This window comes from Babylonia areolata, chromosome 33 (genome assembly GCF_041734735.1).
Source record: "Babylonia areolata isolate BAREFJ2019XMU chromosome 33, ASM4173473v1, whole genome shotgun sequence".
In the NCBI taxonomy this organism is placed as follows: domain Eukaryota; kingdom Metazoa; phylum Mollusca; class Gastropoda; order Neogastropoda; family Buccinidae; genus Babylonia; species Babylonia areolata.
This window is the reverse complement of record NC_134908.1, coordinates 11865283-11882996: the sequence shown is the minus strand read 5'-3', so window position 1 is coordinate 11882996 and position 17714 is coordinate 11865283. Positions and strand designations below refer to the sequence as shown.

At 43.5% G+C, this 17714-nt stretch overlaps 1 protein-coding gene across 2 annotated transcripts in view; it reads left to right on the top strand.

Annotated features, from left to right (window-relative positions):
• The window catches only part of LOC143277192 (NAD(P) transhydrogenase, mitochondrial-like), a 62320-nt gene that overhangs the window by 4019 nt on the left and 40587 nt on the right, over positions 1–17714 (top strand). For both annotated transcript variants that reach the window (XM_076581969.1, XM_076581970.1), the window contains exons 2-6: positions 4562–4803; positions 7339–7440; positions 9144–9432; positions 10018–10205; positions 16577–16732. In XM_076581969.1, the coding sequence (XP_076438084.1) occupies positions 4573–4803; positions 7339–7440; positions 9144–9432; positions 10018–10205; positions 16577–16732 (966 nt within the window). In that variant the 5' untranslated portion in view covers positions 4562–4572. The remainder of the gene's footprint in view (positions 1–4561; positions 4804–7338; positions 7441–9143; positions 9433–10017; positions 10206–16576; positions 16733–17714) is intronic.

Sequence of the window (17714 nt, the reverse complement as noted above, 5' to 3'; positions counted from 1 at the left end):
CTCAAGCACACCGCAACATGTACCCGCTTTGTCCTCATTTGTAGAGATCATGTTTGACAGGCTCAGCCAGCAGAAACTACAACACAATCCATTAATTTTTTCTTTTATGTGCATTCTTATTAATCCAGTATCTACTTTAAAATGTTCATATGAATTAGATATGTTGATCATGTAGTTAGTGTCACTGTATGTGTTCTGTCTAGAATTCATATTTCTTTTGTTTTAATTGCGGACAAAAATAAAGAGGTTATGCCAGCTTCAAACCCAACCATTTTTTTGATTCGGATGCATAACAAAATGAATACAGTTTCATCCGGAGGACTTAAACCTATTATTGGTATGATTGTGAAGATTTTTTTCCCATTGTAGTCAGGTCAGATAGATATATCTGCTACTGGTAACCTGGATCCCAGTACTACCTGTCACAGGGTCGAATTGCTGGTGACTAAACCAGCACTCCCACCAGTCCTCAGGAGGAGGGTGGCTAGACACCCTGGTGGAATTAAATGACCCATCAAAGGGCGCCAGCTCTGGAGCTACCTGCAGCCACCTAGCTAAGGGAGTAAACCCTGACAAAATCTGGTATGGGGCCCCTAAGGCGGATGGATGGCAAACTTTGTCACTTTCCGGCAGCTCCTGTGGCCGCGTTGGCACCAAAACGTAACAGCCTTGCTGTTCCTTTTGATCTGTCAGCAAGGTGGAGAGGGGGGACAAGCTGCATGGGCAACAGCCTGTCTTCCATATTACATTGCCCAGGCTTATATCCGTCCGTCCATCCATCCACAAACACCTTGCACCTAAAACCTGGAGAGAACACTCCAGCTTTGCTACTAGCACTAGCGTCAGAACAACACGTGAAGCAACAGTTACCGGTTATGAGTTAGCAAAAACTTCAAGAAACAGATCAACAATGAAACTGGCCTGTTGGAATGTCCGGACAGTGATGCCTGGGCTCTCCCTAGATCTGCAAGACATCAGTGACGCCAGAAAGACGGCCGTCATAAACAGCGAGCTGAAGAGACTAAATGTGGACATTGCCACTCTGCAGGAAACACGGCTGGCTGACTCGGGAACACTAAAGGAGAGGGACTGCACCTTCTTCTGGCAAGGAAAGAGCTCTGATGCCCCAAGAGAGTACGGAGTAGGCTTTGCAGTCAGGAACAGCCTGCTGAACATGATCAAACCAGGCAGCGGTGGTTCAGAACGACTATTGACTCTCCTCCTCAACACCTCCAAAGGCTATGTCACTCTCGTCAGCGCATATGCCCCAACACTGTCCGCCTTTCCAGACGCCAAGGATGAGTTCCATGAAAATCTCGCAACAACCATAAGGAACAGCCCCAGGACAGAACAACTTGTTCTCCTGGGCAACTTCAATGCCAGAGTGGGTGCAGACAACAATTTGTGGCCCTCCTGTCTTGGTTCCTTTGGAGTGGGGAAAATGAATGAGAATGGACAGCGACTACTTGAGTTTTGTACCTGCCATGAACTGTGCATTGCCAACTCCTTCAAGACAAAGCCCCAACACAAAGTCTCCTGGAGGCACCCGCGCTCAAAACATTGGCACCAACTGGATCTGATCCTAGTGAGACGAGCTGCCATCAAAAACCTTCTCCACACTCACTCTTACCACAGCGCAGACTACGACACGGACCACTCTCTGGTATGTTGCAAGATCAGACTGCAGCCAAAGAAGTTCCACTGCTCAAAGAAACAAGGGAACTCGCACATTGACGTCAGCAAGATGTCTCAGCCAGACCTTGTAGAATAGTTCGCAAAGGCCTTTGAGAGAGAATTCGATGCATTGCAGCCCAGAGACTCTGCCACAGAAAAATTAGACTCTGCCACAGAAAAATGGGAATCACTACGAGACACCATGCACCACATTGCTATGGCCACCTTTTGGAAGAAAACCGCAAAGTCCCACGACTGGTTTCAGGCCAGATCATCAGAGAAGACTCCCAGTGTTGAGGCCAAGCGCGCTGCATTCACTGAGTACAAACGGTCACCCAGCGAGAAGAACCTGCAAATCCTCAGGGCCACCAGGAGAAAGGTTCACTTTAACGCCAGGCGATGTGCAAATGAGTACTGGACAGAGTTCAGCGAAGAGATACAGAATGCTGCTGAAAGAGGCAACATCCAAGGGATGTATGATGGTATCAAGAAGGCACTGGGATCAACACAGAGCAAGACTGTCCCCCCTCAAATCCTCCACTGGGGAAGTAATCAACGATCCTAGCCAGCAGATTGAGAGATGGGCAGAACACTACTCCAACCTCCACTCCACAGAAAACATGGTGTCCAACTAAGCCCTCGATGCCATCAAGTGCATGCCGGTCATGGAAGAACTTGACGCAGAGCCAACTGAGGACGAACTCAGCAAGGCCATTAACAGCCTGACATCAGGCAAGGCACCTGGAAGTGACGGAATTCCCCAGACTTCATTAAACACTGCAAGACTACTCTTCTGCATCCTCTGCACACAGTCCTCTGTCAGTGCTGGAATGAGGGAGCTGTACCGCAGGACATGAGGGACGCCAAGATTATCACCCTCTACAAAAACAAGGGTGAAAGGAGCGACTGCAACAACTACAGAGGCATCTTACTTCACAGCATTGTAGGCAAAGTCTACACTCGGGTCCTCCTAATTCACCTGCAGAAACTGGCTAAATGCGTTTACCCGGAATCACAGTGCGGTTTTCGAGCAGAGAGATCCACGGTAGACATGATCTTCTCCCTTCGCCAAATCCAGGAGAAGTGCAGAGAGCAGAGGATGCCTCTGTATGTCGCATTCATTGACCTCACCAAGGCCTTTGACCTAGTCAGCAGAGACAGCCTTTTCAGGGCTCTTCGAAAGATTGGCTGCGCCCCCCCCCCCCGCCCCCCCCTCCCTGCCCCCCAAACTGCACAGCTTGATTGAGTCCTTCCACTCCAACATGAAAGGGACGGTGCAGTTTAATGGTAATCTCTCCAAGCCTTTAACGTACGCAGCGGTGTCAAACAAGGCTGTGTCCTCGCCCCCACCCTATTTGGAATCTTCTTTGCTCTTCTCCTGAGACATGCGGTCAGCACAGCGCAAGAAGGGATCTACCTGCGGACCAGATCAGATGGCAGGCTCTTATCAGAGACATGCTCTTTGCTGACGATGCCGCAGTTGTGACCCACACCCAGCGGGACTTGCAGTCACTCATGGACTGCTTCTCCCAGGCCTGCAAAGATTTCGGTCTGACCATCAGCCTCAAGAAGACAAATGTCCTAGGCCAAGACACGCCATCTCCACCAGCCATCGCCATTGATGACTACGAGCTTGAAGCCATCCATCAATTCACTTACCTTGGGTCCACCATCACCGACAACCTCTCCTTTGACACCGAGATTGACAAGAGGATCGGGAAGGCAGCCACAACACTAGCCCGCCTCACACAAAGAGTGTAGACAAATCCCAAGCTGACCACGAAGACAAGGATGGCTGTATACAATGCTTGTGTCCTCAGCACCTTGCTGTATGGCAGTGAGGCGTGGACCACACATGCTCGTCAGAAGGAATGGCTCAGTACCTTCCACCTCAGAAGCCATGGCGCATACTTGGCATCTCCTGGCAAGACAAGGTGACAAACACCGAAGTCCTGACTCGCGCTGGCCTCCCGACCATGTATACCATGCTGAGACCGCGTCGGCTGCGCTGGCTGGGCCACGTTCGCCACATGGAAGATGGTCGCATCCCAAAAGACATCCTTTATGGAGAGCTCGCCACAGGGCAGAGAAGCATCGGCGGCCCACAGCTGAGATACAAAGACGTTTGCAGACATGACATGAAGGCACTTGAGATCAACACTGAGTCCTGGAAGGGCCTTGCAGATGACCGCAAAAGATGGAGAAGCACTCTCAAGAATCAGCTACGGATTGGTGAGGACAAACTGTCAGTTGCTGCAGCAGAAAAGTGAGCTCGCAAAAAAGGAACAGCAGCCGACAGACCAGCATCAGCTTACACACGTGATCGCTGCGACAGAGACTGTCTCTCTCGCATCAGTCTCTACAGTCACAGGCGACACTGCTTGGTCCAAGCAGACAGCCCAATTAGACATTAGGTCAGATATACTCTATCCATGGTCAGCCATGATCGATGGAGGCCTACTAAACTGTAAAGATTTTTTCCCACTGTTTTCAATCCAAATTTGTTGTTAACAGACAAAGTATTTCAGAGAAAATGACAATGATAAAGTTTACCACGGGCACACAGACCCACATGTATACACACATACACACACACACACACACACACACACACACACACCAGACAACCGAGCACTGGGTTATTGCATAGACATACATTGTTTACACAAGTGAGTCAAAAAAATTAAGAATGTTTTTTTTTTATGTTTACCACAGACACACATAAACACCAGACAACCAAACCATGGGTTATTACATAAACTCACATTATTTATAAATACAAATAGTCAAAAATGATGTTCATATGTTGTTGTTTTTCATGTATGCTATTGTAAGTACTGTTTCAAAACATGTTCAGTTAAAAAAACAATACTGTTTTTTGTTTCAGAATCCCTCAGAATGCTGAAGGTTCAGACAGCAGCCCTGCTGGCTGACAGCATTGGGTCGCATGTTAGCAAGCTGAGCCTGCGATGTTGTCGGGGCCTCAGGACCTCAGGGCGCCAGTTTTGTCAGAAGGCAGACGAGGTGGTCGCCCCTCGAGGGATCCCATACAACAAAATGTCAATTGGAGTTCCCCGCGAAATCTTCCCCAACGAGCGGCGTGTAGCGTTGGTCCCAGCTGCTGTTCAGGTGAGTTGGATGTGCGTGTGTGTATGTGTGCAGAACCAGCATCTGCACCATTTCAGTGGCATAGCTCGCACACTGAGAGCAGGAGAGGCAGAAAGTGCACTACGACTGTCGAGCACGTGGAGCAACACTAGAGCCAGGAGATCGGGTGCTTGTTAAAGTCCTCGCCTTTGACGGCAAACACAAGTTAGCCGACAAGTGGAAGGAGGACGTCTACATCATAGCGTTGCAGCCCAACGCTGATGTCCCTGTGTACAGCTTGTACAAGGAGAGTGACCCCTCCCAACACAAACAGACTCTCCACCGCAGTCACTTGCTGCCCATTGGTTCAGTACCGACGGAATCGCTGCAGGAGAATCAGGAAGCAAACAGACCCAAGGAAGCGACCAGAGAAGCGGCACCACGAGGTCATCGTAGCATGACCAACCGTGCGACTCTGGGTTTTTTCTTGCCACCCACCAATCCCAACCAGGACACTAATAGTGATGACGTAGAGGTTGATATTGTGGTGCAGCTAGGTCCAAGAGAGGACAATGCAACTGTAGCCCCACCAGCTACAGAACAGACGCTGGCAACAGATGGGAGCAGCAAGCCACCTGCAGACACTGATGGTGATGACCAGTCAGAGCCTGCCGGTGACAGGGGATACAACTAGGGCGGTGACGACCGTTGACTGGATCAAGATAGTCAGTCGGATCAGCCCACTGAGAACGCTGAAGACAATAAAGACGAGGCGAGTGGCAACAATGACGCGTCTGATCAGACAGCATCAAATGATGCTGAAGAGGATGAAGCAGGTTCTGTCCAAGAGTGGTACAAAGAGCCTGGGAACGAGGTCTTGGAAGAAGAACCAGGAGTAGTGCGGCCGCGTCGCAGTTCATGTTTCAGGAGACAACCTGATAGGTATGGTGATGGGATCACTGGTGGTAATCAAGCACTGATTTCAAAAGAGAGGATGACACTTCTCTCTGACTTCCTACAAACTGGCACTGTGAAACTAGATTCCAAGGACATCACACAGCTCCTTGCCACGGTGTTGAAATTAGATAAGTAGAGACAGTCGTCGGATACCCACATTTTGATTATGTCTGCCAGAATTATGTTGTAAATATTTTCTTTATTAATTTGGATTGCTACATTATCTGTACAATCATTGGAATTTTGACTGGGTGATAAAGGGGTGCGCACAACTGATTACTTGTCAGCCATTTTTTTACTTGAAGTTTGTTGCCCCAGAAAAAAAAAATGATTTGCTTAAGGAGCAATGTGTATTTGCATCAGTCAAAGACTTTGGTTATGGTTAGCTGAAGTATACGTTCCGTAGATATTTCTGGACACATATAAATATATTTGTCTGCATGGAACCACACATTCCATTTGATTGTGTCTTTAGCGCATAGGATTATGATCTGACGCATACCTGGATAGTGCAGTTTGTAAGTTATTCTTAGAGTCTGTTTTATAGCTAGATAGCAGTTCCCTATAGTGTGTAAATTTGAAAATGAATTTTCAGTGGAACCTATAGTTGTTTCTATTTTTTTGATAACCTGTTTTGCTGGTAAATTTGTTCTATTTTTCGGTAATGTTTTGCATTTCGATGAGCACTATAACACTCAGTCAATTTAACTTGGATCTGTTGATGCGAGTGATGGGATCGATATTCTCTCACTTCTTTTCATGAGTTGTGTGTTTCATCATTTTCTCATTGCACTGTACCAAATGACGAGGGCGTCATTTTTTGTCGGCAGGGGTGAATGTAATAGCATTTATTTTTGTGGCACTTTGAATGAATGTGTGGTTGAGATTGCGTGTGTGTGTTGTTGCTTGTGATGCTAGGGGAAGCAATTGCGTGTTGTTGTGATGCTAGGGGAAGCAATTGCTTGTTCCTTATGAATATAATTTTATTTGGATCATCGTTCCTCAGTGTCAGTGAATACAGTTCTGGATAGCTCAGCTGATCCCGTCACAGCAATTGTAAGCCAGAGCATGAGAATCGGCTGGACCAGACGGGTCCTAGTCCTAGTGTTTCGATGCTTGGCCTTTTGTCACACTGATGAGGGGTTCGCGCATTGACGCGCATTGTTACGTCTGTCGTGTATTCTCACCCTTTGAATCTGAAGAGATTGAAATAGAGAACCTCTGTAAACGACCCTGTGTGTGGTGTTCATTCCTTTTTCTCCCCCTCTAGTCCTTCCTCACCCTCTTCTTGACAAACCTGTATCGAATATAGAACCCCACCCCAACAACTACAACATGTACACTTTTGGTAGCATTGTGCATGGATTTTGCAAGAGTGGTAGAATGATAACTTTCACCATGAATGTGTGTACATGGACAAGAAAGGCAGTTCATATGGACTTTTGCTCTATGTTTTTGCTTTCTTCATATAAACATGTGTATTTTTGTTTTGTTTTTGTTGTTGTTTTTTGCGTTCGTGGAAATATTGCATGCATATGCTTGAGCAAACAGTCAAAACTCAGTGGAAAGGGGGGAAAATAGATGTATGAATGACTGAAGATGTGACATGTTGATGTGCAGGCTCTGGTGAAGAAGGGGTTCACTGTCAATGTGGAAGCAGGGGCAGGAGAAAAGGCCCAGTTCATGAACCAGGATTATGAGGCAGCTGGCGCCAATGTCAAGGTCAGAGAATGTTGACTTTGTTGTTGTCTGCAGGTGTTACAATGGCTGAGTATGCACACTGCTCTGTCATCTGTTCCTCAACTTAGACTGTTCAGAAAATGTGGTTAAAAAAATTTTTTTTAAGAACATCTCCCCCTCCCCCAACTTTTTTGAATTTCTGTTCAGTGGTATTTGGTAAACAGTCACAATTTCTTGCCTGATTTTGGTTTTTTGTTGTTTTTGTTTTTGTTTTTTTGTAGACATTAACATATATTAGGGGTGTGAATATGTTAGTATATAGCGGGAAGGAGGGGGAGAACTTGAAGATATTACAGTGCATAAAAATGCATTCTGATTAATTTATTGTTAATAATACAGAGTTTTGGTCTTGCTGCTTGAATGGTTTTTGTGTTGTTTTTTGTTGTTGACCTTTTTTCCTTCTATATTTTGGTACATGATCATTCCTTGCTGATTAGTGTCGGTCACAGTTTTCAAATTCTTTTGATCATTTGGTTCTACTGAAAAATATCTGGCAAAGACAGTCCAGATGTTTCTGTGAATCACTTGAAAGGTATTTGGTATCGTGTTAGCAGTTAGCAACATGAAAAACAGTAGTTGTCACTTGGCTTTTAGTTTAAATTTCAGGCACTCAGGAAGTATTTTCTCAGAAGAATAACCCCCACCCCCACTATGTCCACTTTCTCCCAGTCCTCTGTGTTTCCCCACATACCTTCACCACCACCAGTTTCACCAGCTTGTTAGAGAAATTATTATTTGCTTCTGGTTCTTGTATTAGGCTTTTGTTTTTCTTGGTATGTTTGTTTCTTTTATTTACCAGTGTGCCAGCTGATGGGGAAGCACAAGCAGCAGTAGCTGGAAGTTGTGTGCCTGTAAGGAACAACTGGTAACCTTCTTGTTTGATTTTTACCATTCTGACATAATGTTCTGTGTGTGCCCTGCAGGGTCAACAAGACGTCTTCAACTCAGGCAGTGGCTTCAAGTTGTGTGCCTGTAAGGAGCAGACAGTTACTGTTCTTGTTTCTTATTTACCTTTCTCATTCTTTGTGTGTGTTTGTGTCCCTTGCAGGATCAGGGAGATATCCTGCAGCAGTGACTTGAAGTTGTGTGCTTTTAAAGAGCAAATGTTACTGTTTTTTTGTTTACTTCTAACATTTCTGATTTTTCATCTTCTAATGTTCCATGCAGGGTCAGCAAGACATCTTCAACCCAGACACCATCCTGCAGCCTTAAGGAACTGTTGCTGTTTTTAGTTTGATATTTTTACCTATTAAAAAAAAAGATTACTTCCGTCATCACCAGTATGATTGCATCTCATAGTATCTCTCTCTCTCTCTTTCTCTCTCTCTCTGTGACATGTACACTGATAAGCTCATTATATACATTGCCCAGTGCACACAGAAAGAAGGTGGATGTGTGTCTCATGTGAAAACCAGTAAAGGGTAACAGTGTAGCATCCTGTTTGGTTTTTTCCCAGGGATCAAATCTAGTTAATCTAGATTAACCCATGGGTCTGAAGACTAACCTGGAATAATACCCCCACCCCTACTACTCCCTGGGGGTAAACTTTGCCTGCTTAAAATTGATGCCTAATTAAATTTTATTTTACACTCCCCTCCGTCCCCCTCTAGTGGTTATGGGATTCATTCTAAGGCAGGTGGAAATTTCCCAGATATTTGCCATCCAAATGACAATTTTGTCTGCAGGGTCAGCAAGACATCTTCAACTCTGACATCATCCTGAAGGTGCGAGGTCCCCAGGTGGAGGAGGTGGACAAGTTCCGTGAGCATGGCACGCTCATCAGCTTCCTGTACCCCGCCCAGCACAAAGACCTGGTGGACAAGTTGGCGCAGCGCAACATGACCGTGTTTGCCATGGACTGTGTACCCCGCATTAGCAGGGCCCAGGTGTTTGATGCCCTCTCCTCCATGGCCAACATTGCCGGCTATAAGGCTGTCGTTGAGGCTGCCAACAACTTTGGTCGCTTTTTCACTGGTGAGCCCGATGGTCTTAGGATGTACACGTTTTTTAATCATGATATAAACTAATTGTTCGTGATGGCTTGAGTGAATAAAGTAAACAAACTAATGCATAAATGTACAGTTTTTAAAAATGTGTAAAGAAATTTACAAGTAAATGAATTAAACAAATACAAAAATAGACAGCTACATAAAGGTAAGTAGTTCTATTCATAATTCATGTTACAAAGAATTGTATAGAGGCTATAGTTATACATGTTTTGTATTCATTCCAAAAAGTCTTAACCCTTATTATTCATTCCAAAAATTGTACTTTAGTTTCTCTGTATGGTTCAGAATAAAAAGAAAAAAAGGAACAGGCACAAATATACCAGTCAAATACAAAACTGTAAACAACAGGAAGTTGAAACAGTGTGTTAAACACACTCAAATTAAAACAGTGTGTAAAACACAACAGAAAATTGAAATTATGTATATATCATTAGTATAGAAATCTGCAACCCAAAAAAGTTTAGATTGTGTAAAACACACCCAATTAAAAACAATGCACAGTACAAGATTTAAGTTGAAACAATGTATGCATGTCCAATCCTGCCCACAGGTCAGATCACAGCAGCAGGCAAGGTACCCCCGGCCAAAGTGCTGGTCATTGGTGGAGGGGTGGCGGGCCTGGCCGCCATCGGCACAGCTAAGAACATGGGAGCCATCGTGCGTGCCTTCGACACCCGAGCAGCCGTGAAGGAACAGGTGGAGACCTTTGGGGCAGAGTTTCTAGAAGTCAACGTCAAAGTGAGTGGTTGTTTCTGCTTCCTGCTGGTGTAGTGGATATGACTGAGGATAGCAGTAATTGCAATACTTTCATCTAATATCTTTTTTACACCAGGTGATACAAGAGGAATGACTGAGAATGCAGATCATTGTATTTGAGGTGTTATGTTTATGGTTGTCACAAACTGGTTAGTTAAGGGCATGACTCCTGTGAGGAGCGTAGTTTTACATTAATGTGAGATTTGATTTTGCCTTGGCCAGGTATGGGGACTGTTGGCACTGGGGTCTGCCACAGATCACACTGGGTGGGGATGTGTGGTTACTTCCAAGCAAGTGGCACCCCTAAACAAATTTATTATTAGGTTGGTCCAGCTCCTTTCGTGTGATGGAAAACTAGTGTCAGCAGAAGGTATTTTTAGCAGTTTTCACATTGTGATATCGTGTGTCAGATGTCATGCACAAGCTAAAAAATATTTTTCATTACATAAATGATATTCCCACCTGCATTGTATTTGTTACTGAAGTGTGAGAATGTGAGAGAATTTTACCAGACACGCAGAATGAAAGTAAGTATCGCATGCCGTCACACTGCGCCACCATTTTTTCCAAGTTCAGCTTCAGCACCTTGCGAGAGGGTGTGCAGGAAAATCATTGTAGGATTTTTGTCTCTCTACTAATCAGAACAAATCAATTATCAAGAGAGAGCTAATTCATCCAGCTACATGATAGTGTTAATCCGGTATGAATACGAAAATCACTTCCAGTTGAAATTCTTAATACAAATTAAGCTTCTTTTCTTTTTTTAACCATCAATTACTTGTATTTGTAAAACCAAATACCTGTGGTACTGTAAGTGAAGAAAGCTCGTTTCTTGCTCTTTAATCAAAAACGATATATAACATGTGTTGTAATCATTAGTCTCAGATACCCAGTGTTACATCAAAGTGGGAACCCCACATTTTCACACACTGTTTGAAGAATAAGGAAACAATGGCGACAAACTCCATTAGAAACACTCATGTTTTGAAGTCAGTCAGCAATGCTGTTGACATGGCATGTGACACAGTTAGGCCACAGGGAGATGAACAGTGCATGCTATCACATGTGGTTTGTGCTACACAAGAGGAGAAGAGTCTGATCACCAGCTTCAGGGCAAACTGATTCAGTAATCTGTTCAGTGCAGCTGCAGCCCAAGTCCACCACAGGAATCACATCATCAGCTTCTTCCAGAATCAAGGCCCATCCATTTTCAATCAAAGCAATGTGGAAGCTGATGCCAAATGCAGTGATGTTGCAGTGATGGTGCTTGGCTGTGCATTGTTTTAATTGTATGTCACAGGGCCCTTCTGGTGCCTGATCAGCAGTGACATACACTTCCTGGACCAGTACAGCCATTGTACCTCTACTTGCATGAGGTGGAGCAACATCCTGATGTTTTACTTGGGGGTACTGTCAGTCTTCCACATGAAATTGAAAGTGGAAAAACACTTCAGGGAACAAATGATACATGAACCGACCAGGATAACCGAAGACACTGCCACCACCCCAGACATTTTCCAAACGAACAACAGTCCCTTAATTAACACCGCAAGAGTGTCTGATCATGAAGCCATCTTCATCGAGTCATCACTTCGGCCGTTCTACACAAAATCCCCATCAAGAAAAGCGGTCATCTTCCAAAAGGCAGAATTCAACAAAATAAAAGAAAAACTGACTGACTTGCGAGACCCCTTCATTCAGGCTTCAAATACGCTAAGCGTTAGTGAACTCTGGAGTAGGTTCAAGTCTCTAATCCATCCCCTCATGGATGAACATAACTGTTCAAAACAGATCTACCTATAAACCCTGATTTAATTACACATACTTAACCGTGACCCACTAGTGCAGACTCCTGTGCAAACCTATGCGGAGAAAACGAAAGTAGCTACGGCCGATAACCTCCCGAAGTAGGTTACCTCCCCTGTGCATCCCTGACTAGCGCCCTCACATCAGATCAATGAAGAGAAAGCTTGCCAGGAAATTCAAGAAGAGCAAAACCTCATCCGACCCCTCAGTAAGACGACAATACCTACAGATAAAGAGCAAAGTACAGCGTGAACAGCAGCGTGCCTACTGGACTTTTATCAACAATATTATTGTTCTTCAAAAAGCGACAATGAGCAGTTGAGGGGAAGCAACTGGAAATGATTCTGGAGCAACATAAAATCTCTCAGACGCGACAGCACAAGGGTGTCTCCGTTACAAGATCATAGAGGATAATATGCATCCCCGAAAGAAAAGGCCAACATATTAAACCATCAATACAAGCCGATCTTCACAAGAGAAAATAACAGCAACATTCCAACTCCATCGGGAACGCCCTCCCCTGCAGTGGCCGAGATCACGATTGATTAGGAAGGGGTACACAAATTGCTGAAGAACATCAACCCATATGAAGCAGCGGGACCAGATGAAATTCCAGCTAAAGTGTTGAAAGAATGCACAAATGAGATCACGCCCCTGCTGTCTACCATTTTCACTAAATCATTGGCAGATGGATGTGTACCGGACGACTGGAAAAGGGCAAACGTCACGGCAGTATTCAAGAAGGGTAACCGTAATTCTGCTGCCAACTACAGACCTGTCTCCCTCACCAGCATCTGCTGTAAGATGCAAGAACACATCATCGCAAGTAACATCATGTGGCATCTGAACCAACATGAAATTCTTGACGACTCCCAGCATGGGTTTAGAGCCAGAAGGAGTTGCGAAACCCAACTGTTAACATTATTCCACGACGTCCCCAAAAACCAGGACAGCAAACAACAGACGGATATGGTAATCTTGGACTTTTCCAAAGCCTTTGACAGGTCCCTCAGAAACACCTCCTCTGTAAGCTGGACCATTATGGTGTACGAGGGTTGACGTTGGACTGGATCAAGGCCTTTCTTCCCGATCGCACCCAGATTGTCTTAGTTGATGGCGAAAAATCTGAGCCAGCACCTGTCATCAGTGGAGTCCTACAAGGGACAGTTCTAGGACCCATCCTATTTCTTATTTTCATCAATGACCTGCCTCAGAACATCAAGGCCAACATCAGATTGTTCACTGATGACTGTATAGTCTACTCCACCATAAAGACTTCCAAGACTGCAAGATGCTCCAACGAGACCATAACACAGTGTCCAATTGGGAGCAGTGTTGGGGGATGGAATTTCACCCCCAAAAATGTAATGTCCTCACCTGTTCAACATCAAGAAACCCCATCAACTTCGACTACAGACTAAAAGGACACACAGTCGACCACGTCAACAGCTCAAAATATCTTGGTGTCGACATAAGAAGTGATCCAACTGGAAAGATCATGTAACAAGAGTCACAAACAAGGCCAGTAGCATGGTAGGCTTTCTGAAAAGAAATCTGAAGACGTCCAACAAAACCACCAAAACCAATGCTTATCTAACCTTTGTATGACCACACCTGGAGTATTGCTCATCAGTTTGGAGCCTGTACGAAGTAGGCCAAAAGGAAAAGATTGAAATGGTGCAAAGAAGAGCAGCATGTTATGTATACAATGACTATGGTTGGACCAGCAGCGTAACATCCATGCTGCAAGAACTAGGATAGGAACCCCTTGAATCACAACGAAACAGGCAGAGGCTAAATTTCTTGCACAAGATCGTATATGGCTCTGTGGACATCCCTCCAGACAAATTTCTCAAGAAAGGATCCACCAAAACAAGATCAAATCACCAACACAAGTTTGCACACCTCGGCACCTCCTCTGACCCCAATAAAATGTTACTAAGTGGGTGAGGAGACAGACAAGATAATGGAAGAAATATTTTTTTGCGAGTTCAGTCTTCAGTCTCTCACTCTCTCAGTAAACAAACAAAAAAACAGACACAAGGAATTTTTCCCTGAGCCAATTATAATTATTAAAACCAAGAAAAAAAAAGTCTTTCATTCACTCTCTCTCTTCATCCTGAAAAAAGAATAATCTTAAGAAACACAGGAACAAATGTCCTGACTATCACAAGTCAAATTTCTTTGCAAACACCTGATGATCCAGTCCCAGGATCGCCTCAGTCCTAGGTTGGACAGCAGCCTACTCACAGTAGTGTCCACCCCACTCACTCGTGGGAAAACTCAGGCACCTCCTCAGTGAACATTCCAGTTCAAGGTCCCTCCACTCCGTGGCCAGTCACATGGAGCCCTGACAACACTTTTTCCAGTTCTTAGCTCTCGGCACACTCCATTTGAATTATTCCTTCTAGCTAATTCTCAATGTTCCCTTATTTTATTTTATTATATTTGTTATCCTTTCACACCACTCATGCATTCATACAATTTTCCAATTAACAATACAATATTCATTCATGAGTCACGTCTTATAAATTACACAAATACACAAAAAAGTATTGATTTATCAAAAAGCAAACATTTCAAAACTAACAGCAAAAACTACTATATTCACAAACTATTCAGTCATTAGTTACATTTTGAATAAACAATAAAATAAATTTTCCCACCTGATGTTCGGAACATTCAAGGCACACAGACCACATCACCCGAGCTCTGATGCATTCAGACTGACGCTACAGCACATACATATACACACACACACACATGAACAGCTCACGATTCACCCACACTTACCACGTGCAAAACATTTTCACATTCATACAGGTATTCGAAATGTACAAACAAAAATTTCGTTCTTCCTCTGGCCACAGGCATTCGAAACTCACTCTGTCACACAAGTTCAATTTCTTCTCGTCGACCATTCCTGCCTGGAACTCCCTGCCTGCAACAGCAGTAGAGGCTCCCTCTTTAGCATCATTCAAGAGGGAGCCCAACAAAATCCCAGCTTAATTAAACCCCTCCCCAACTAGCCCTGTGGAAAATAAAGGATAGGGTTGTGTCAGTTCAGGTCTCGATCTGGGGGTCACTAAGATTACCGGATAAGCCTGTCCAGATACCAGGTTAGGCTAGTTGGGTCCCTCACGCCCACGCCCCCCCCCCCCCCTTTTTTTTTTTTTTTTTTTTCCCCTGCCACAAGACTGCCCCGGAGCTGAACTCAGAGGTGTGCGGTTGGGGTGCTGAGGCTGCTTTATACCCTCTTCTATCCTTTTGTTGTCCCAAATAGACCTGTTTTCATGTTTTATCTTACGCCTCTGCGCACACAGGTCAACAATAGTCAGTGATGATGGCTGACATTCCAAACTGAAGATTGAAGAAACATTTGAATGTCAGCTGCAAGACTTCCTTCCAGATGGAAAGTTTTTAGTGCTGTTGTAAAGTGCATAGAGCTTCAAGAATGTGTGCAATAGCAAGATGTCTTTAGAATAGATATTATTATTACACATTATTACATTATGATTAAATCAATAGAAACAATTACCAGGAATCTATACATTTGAATGTGTCTTAAAACAAGAAATTGTTTTATCTTAGAATTGAAAGTTTATCACCATTTATTCATGCTGGCCAAAGTTTCAATACCAACAGGCAGTTAACCCATTGTCTGCCTTTGGACTTTAGACTCACATCCCTTTTGTTGCATTTTTATACACCTTCTGGACTATCTCTCGTGTCCAGTTTTAATCAGCAATTCACAGTTAGTATTTAAAGGCAAACAATCTACTTTGTTTCTTCTTGTCTTCTAGAATGTTTGAAGATTGTTTACAACTCTTGGACAAAGGAGATTCCAAAGTCACTTGCACACAGGGTTGGTCAAAATGGCAGTCTCAACCCACTTCGTGACACAAGATTGAAAGTAACAGTGATGTAAGTTTTTTGTCCGAAACTGATCAAGCAAGCCCAACTTCCCAAGTGAGCCAGGATAAAGTGACAGAGTTGGGAGAGGTGTGGTATCTGTTGGCCAGGTGCCAGCACACAGCCAGCCAGCCACTTTTTTTTTCATCGAGCCATGATGCAATACTGGGCCACAGGCACCCAATGAAAACAAATGTAACTGGAAATTCTGAAATTAATTGTGATGCAGAGAAATTTTAGCCACTTGATTTCATGGAAATTTTCTTTGACTCAAGATTTAAAACAACAGTTATACAGTGGACTTACAACAACTTTATCATCTGCTTACAGTGCACTATATGAACAATTGTCATGCAAAATTTCAAGGAGATATCTTTGTATTTTAGGAAGTAGTGCATTTTTTTAATTTTTTTTTTTGCACTTACATGAAAACGCATGTTTTCGCTAGGCACACAGGCATGACAAAGTTGTTAAAATGTCTGGCAGGTAGGGGGTTAAATACGAAAAACAAGATACACATATCTTGCTTTTTTATTAAATAAACAACAACAAAAAACAACAGAATATACTTGTCTTGAGTGTTTGTTACAAAACAAGGCAACAGGGCAATATAGACCTCATGACTTATGTTTCAGGAATCAGGTGAAGGGTCAGGGGGTTATGCGAAGGAGATGTCCAAGGAGTTCATTGAGGCTGAAATGGCGCTGTTTGCCAAACAGTGCAAAGAGATCGACATCTTGATCTCCACAGCCCTCATCCCTGGCAAACCTGCTCCCAAACTCATCAGTCAGGTGAGAGATCGTCAGTGATGATGAGAGATGGAAAAAAAAGACAAGAGAGGCAAGGCCTTCAAGACTCACTTGTGATACACTTAAAAAAAAAAAAATCAAAAAAAAAAAAAATCTAATCGTTAAAATATGTTCTGTATTTGTTATTATAAAGCTTCAGGTTAAAAAAAAAAAAAAAAAAAGTCCTAACCAGATTTGAACCCTGCGTGTTCGGGTGAGAAGAAACTGTCTTACCCATTACACTATCGTGGCTCCTTAAGTGACATTCTAAAATTTAATATTTGAACATACTTTTTTAAAGGGCGATAAATCAATTGTGGTATTCGCAGTGAGAACGCTGTTTAAATCATATTATTCTGGTGTATCTTGGGCATTCAAAAAATCTTTAAGGGCAATAAAAAATTCTTTTTAAGTCTGCGGTAAAGGAGACGTGGCTATCGCCGCAATCACACTGCAATATTTATCTGTTTTCTCTAGATCTAGATAGATGTACAAGTTCAGTTACACCCGCCGGGAATGTACGACATGGTGGATTCAGTTTCTCTTTTATGTTCATTCTAGTTTTATGTACACAATTGATTTTTGCCCATGACCTTCAGGGCTCAGCCAATAGATCTGTAAAGTCCACTCGTATTGATTTTAGTATTTTCCAAAAAAGACCACTTGGGCGAATGAACATAGTGAAAGCCCTGTACACTGAGAGTAAAACACACAAGCTTTTTATGTATGGAATATAATTTCAAAATGTAATGTTTAAGATGAGAAAGATCAGTTTAAAGCAAATTAAGTCCCCTAGCATTAATTACAGATTAATTTCCCGTTTTTACTATCAGCACCAAAACGTTTGCAAAATAAATAAAACTTCCATGCTCAGCAGAAGAAGTTCCTGTTTAAACAAAAAATGATAATAATGACTGCTCTTGTTGTTGTGTCAGAATATCAGATCAAAGTGCCAAGTTTAGAGAATACAAAAAATATAAACAGT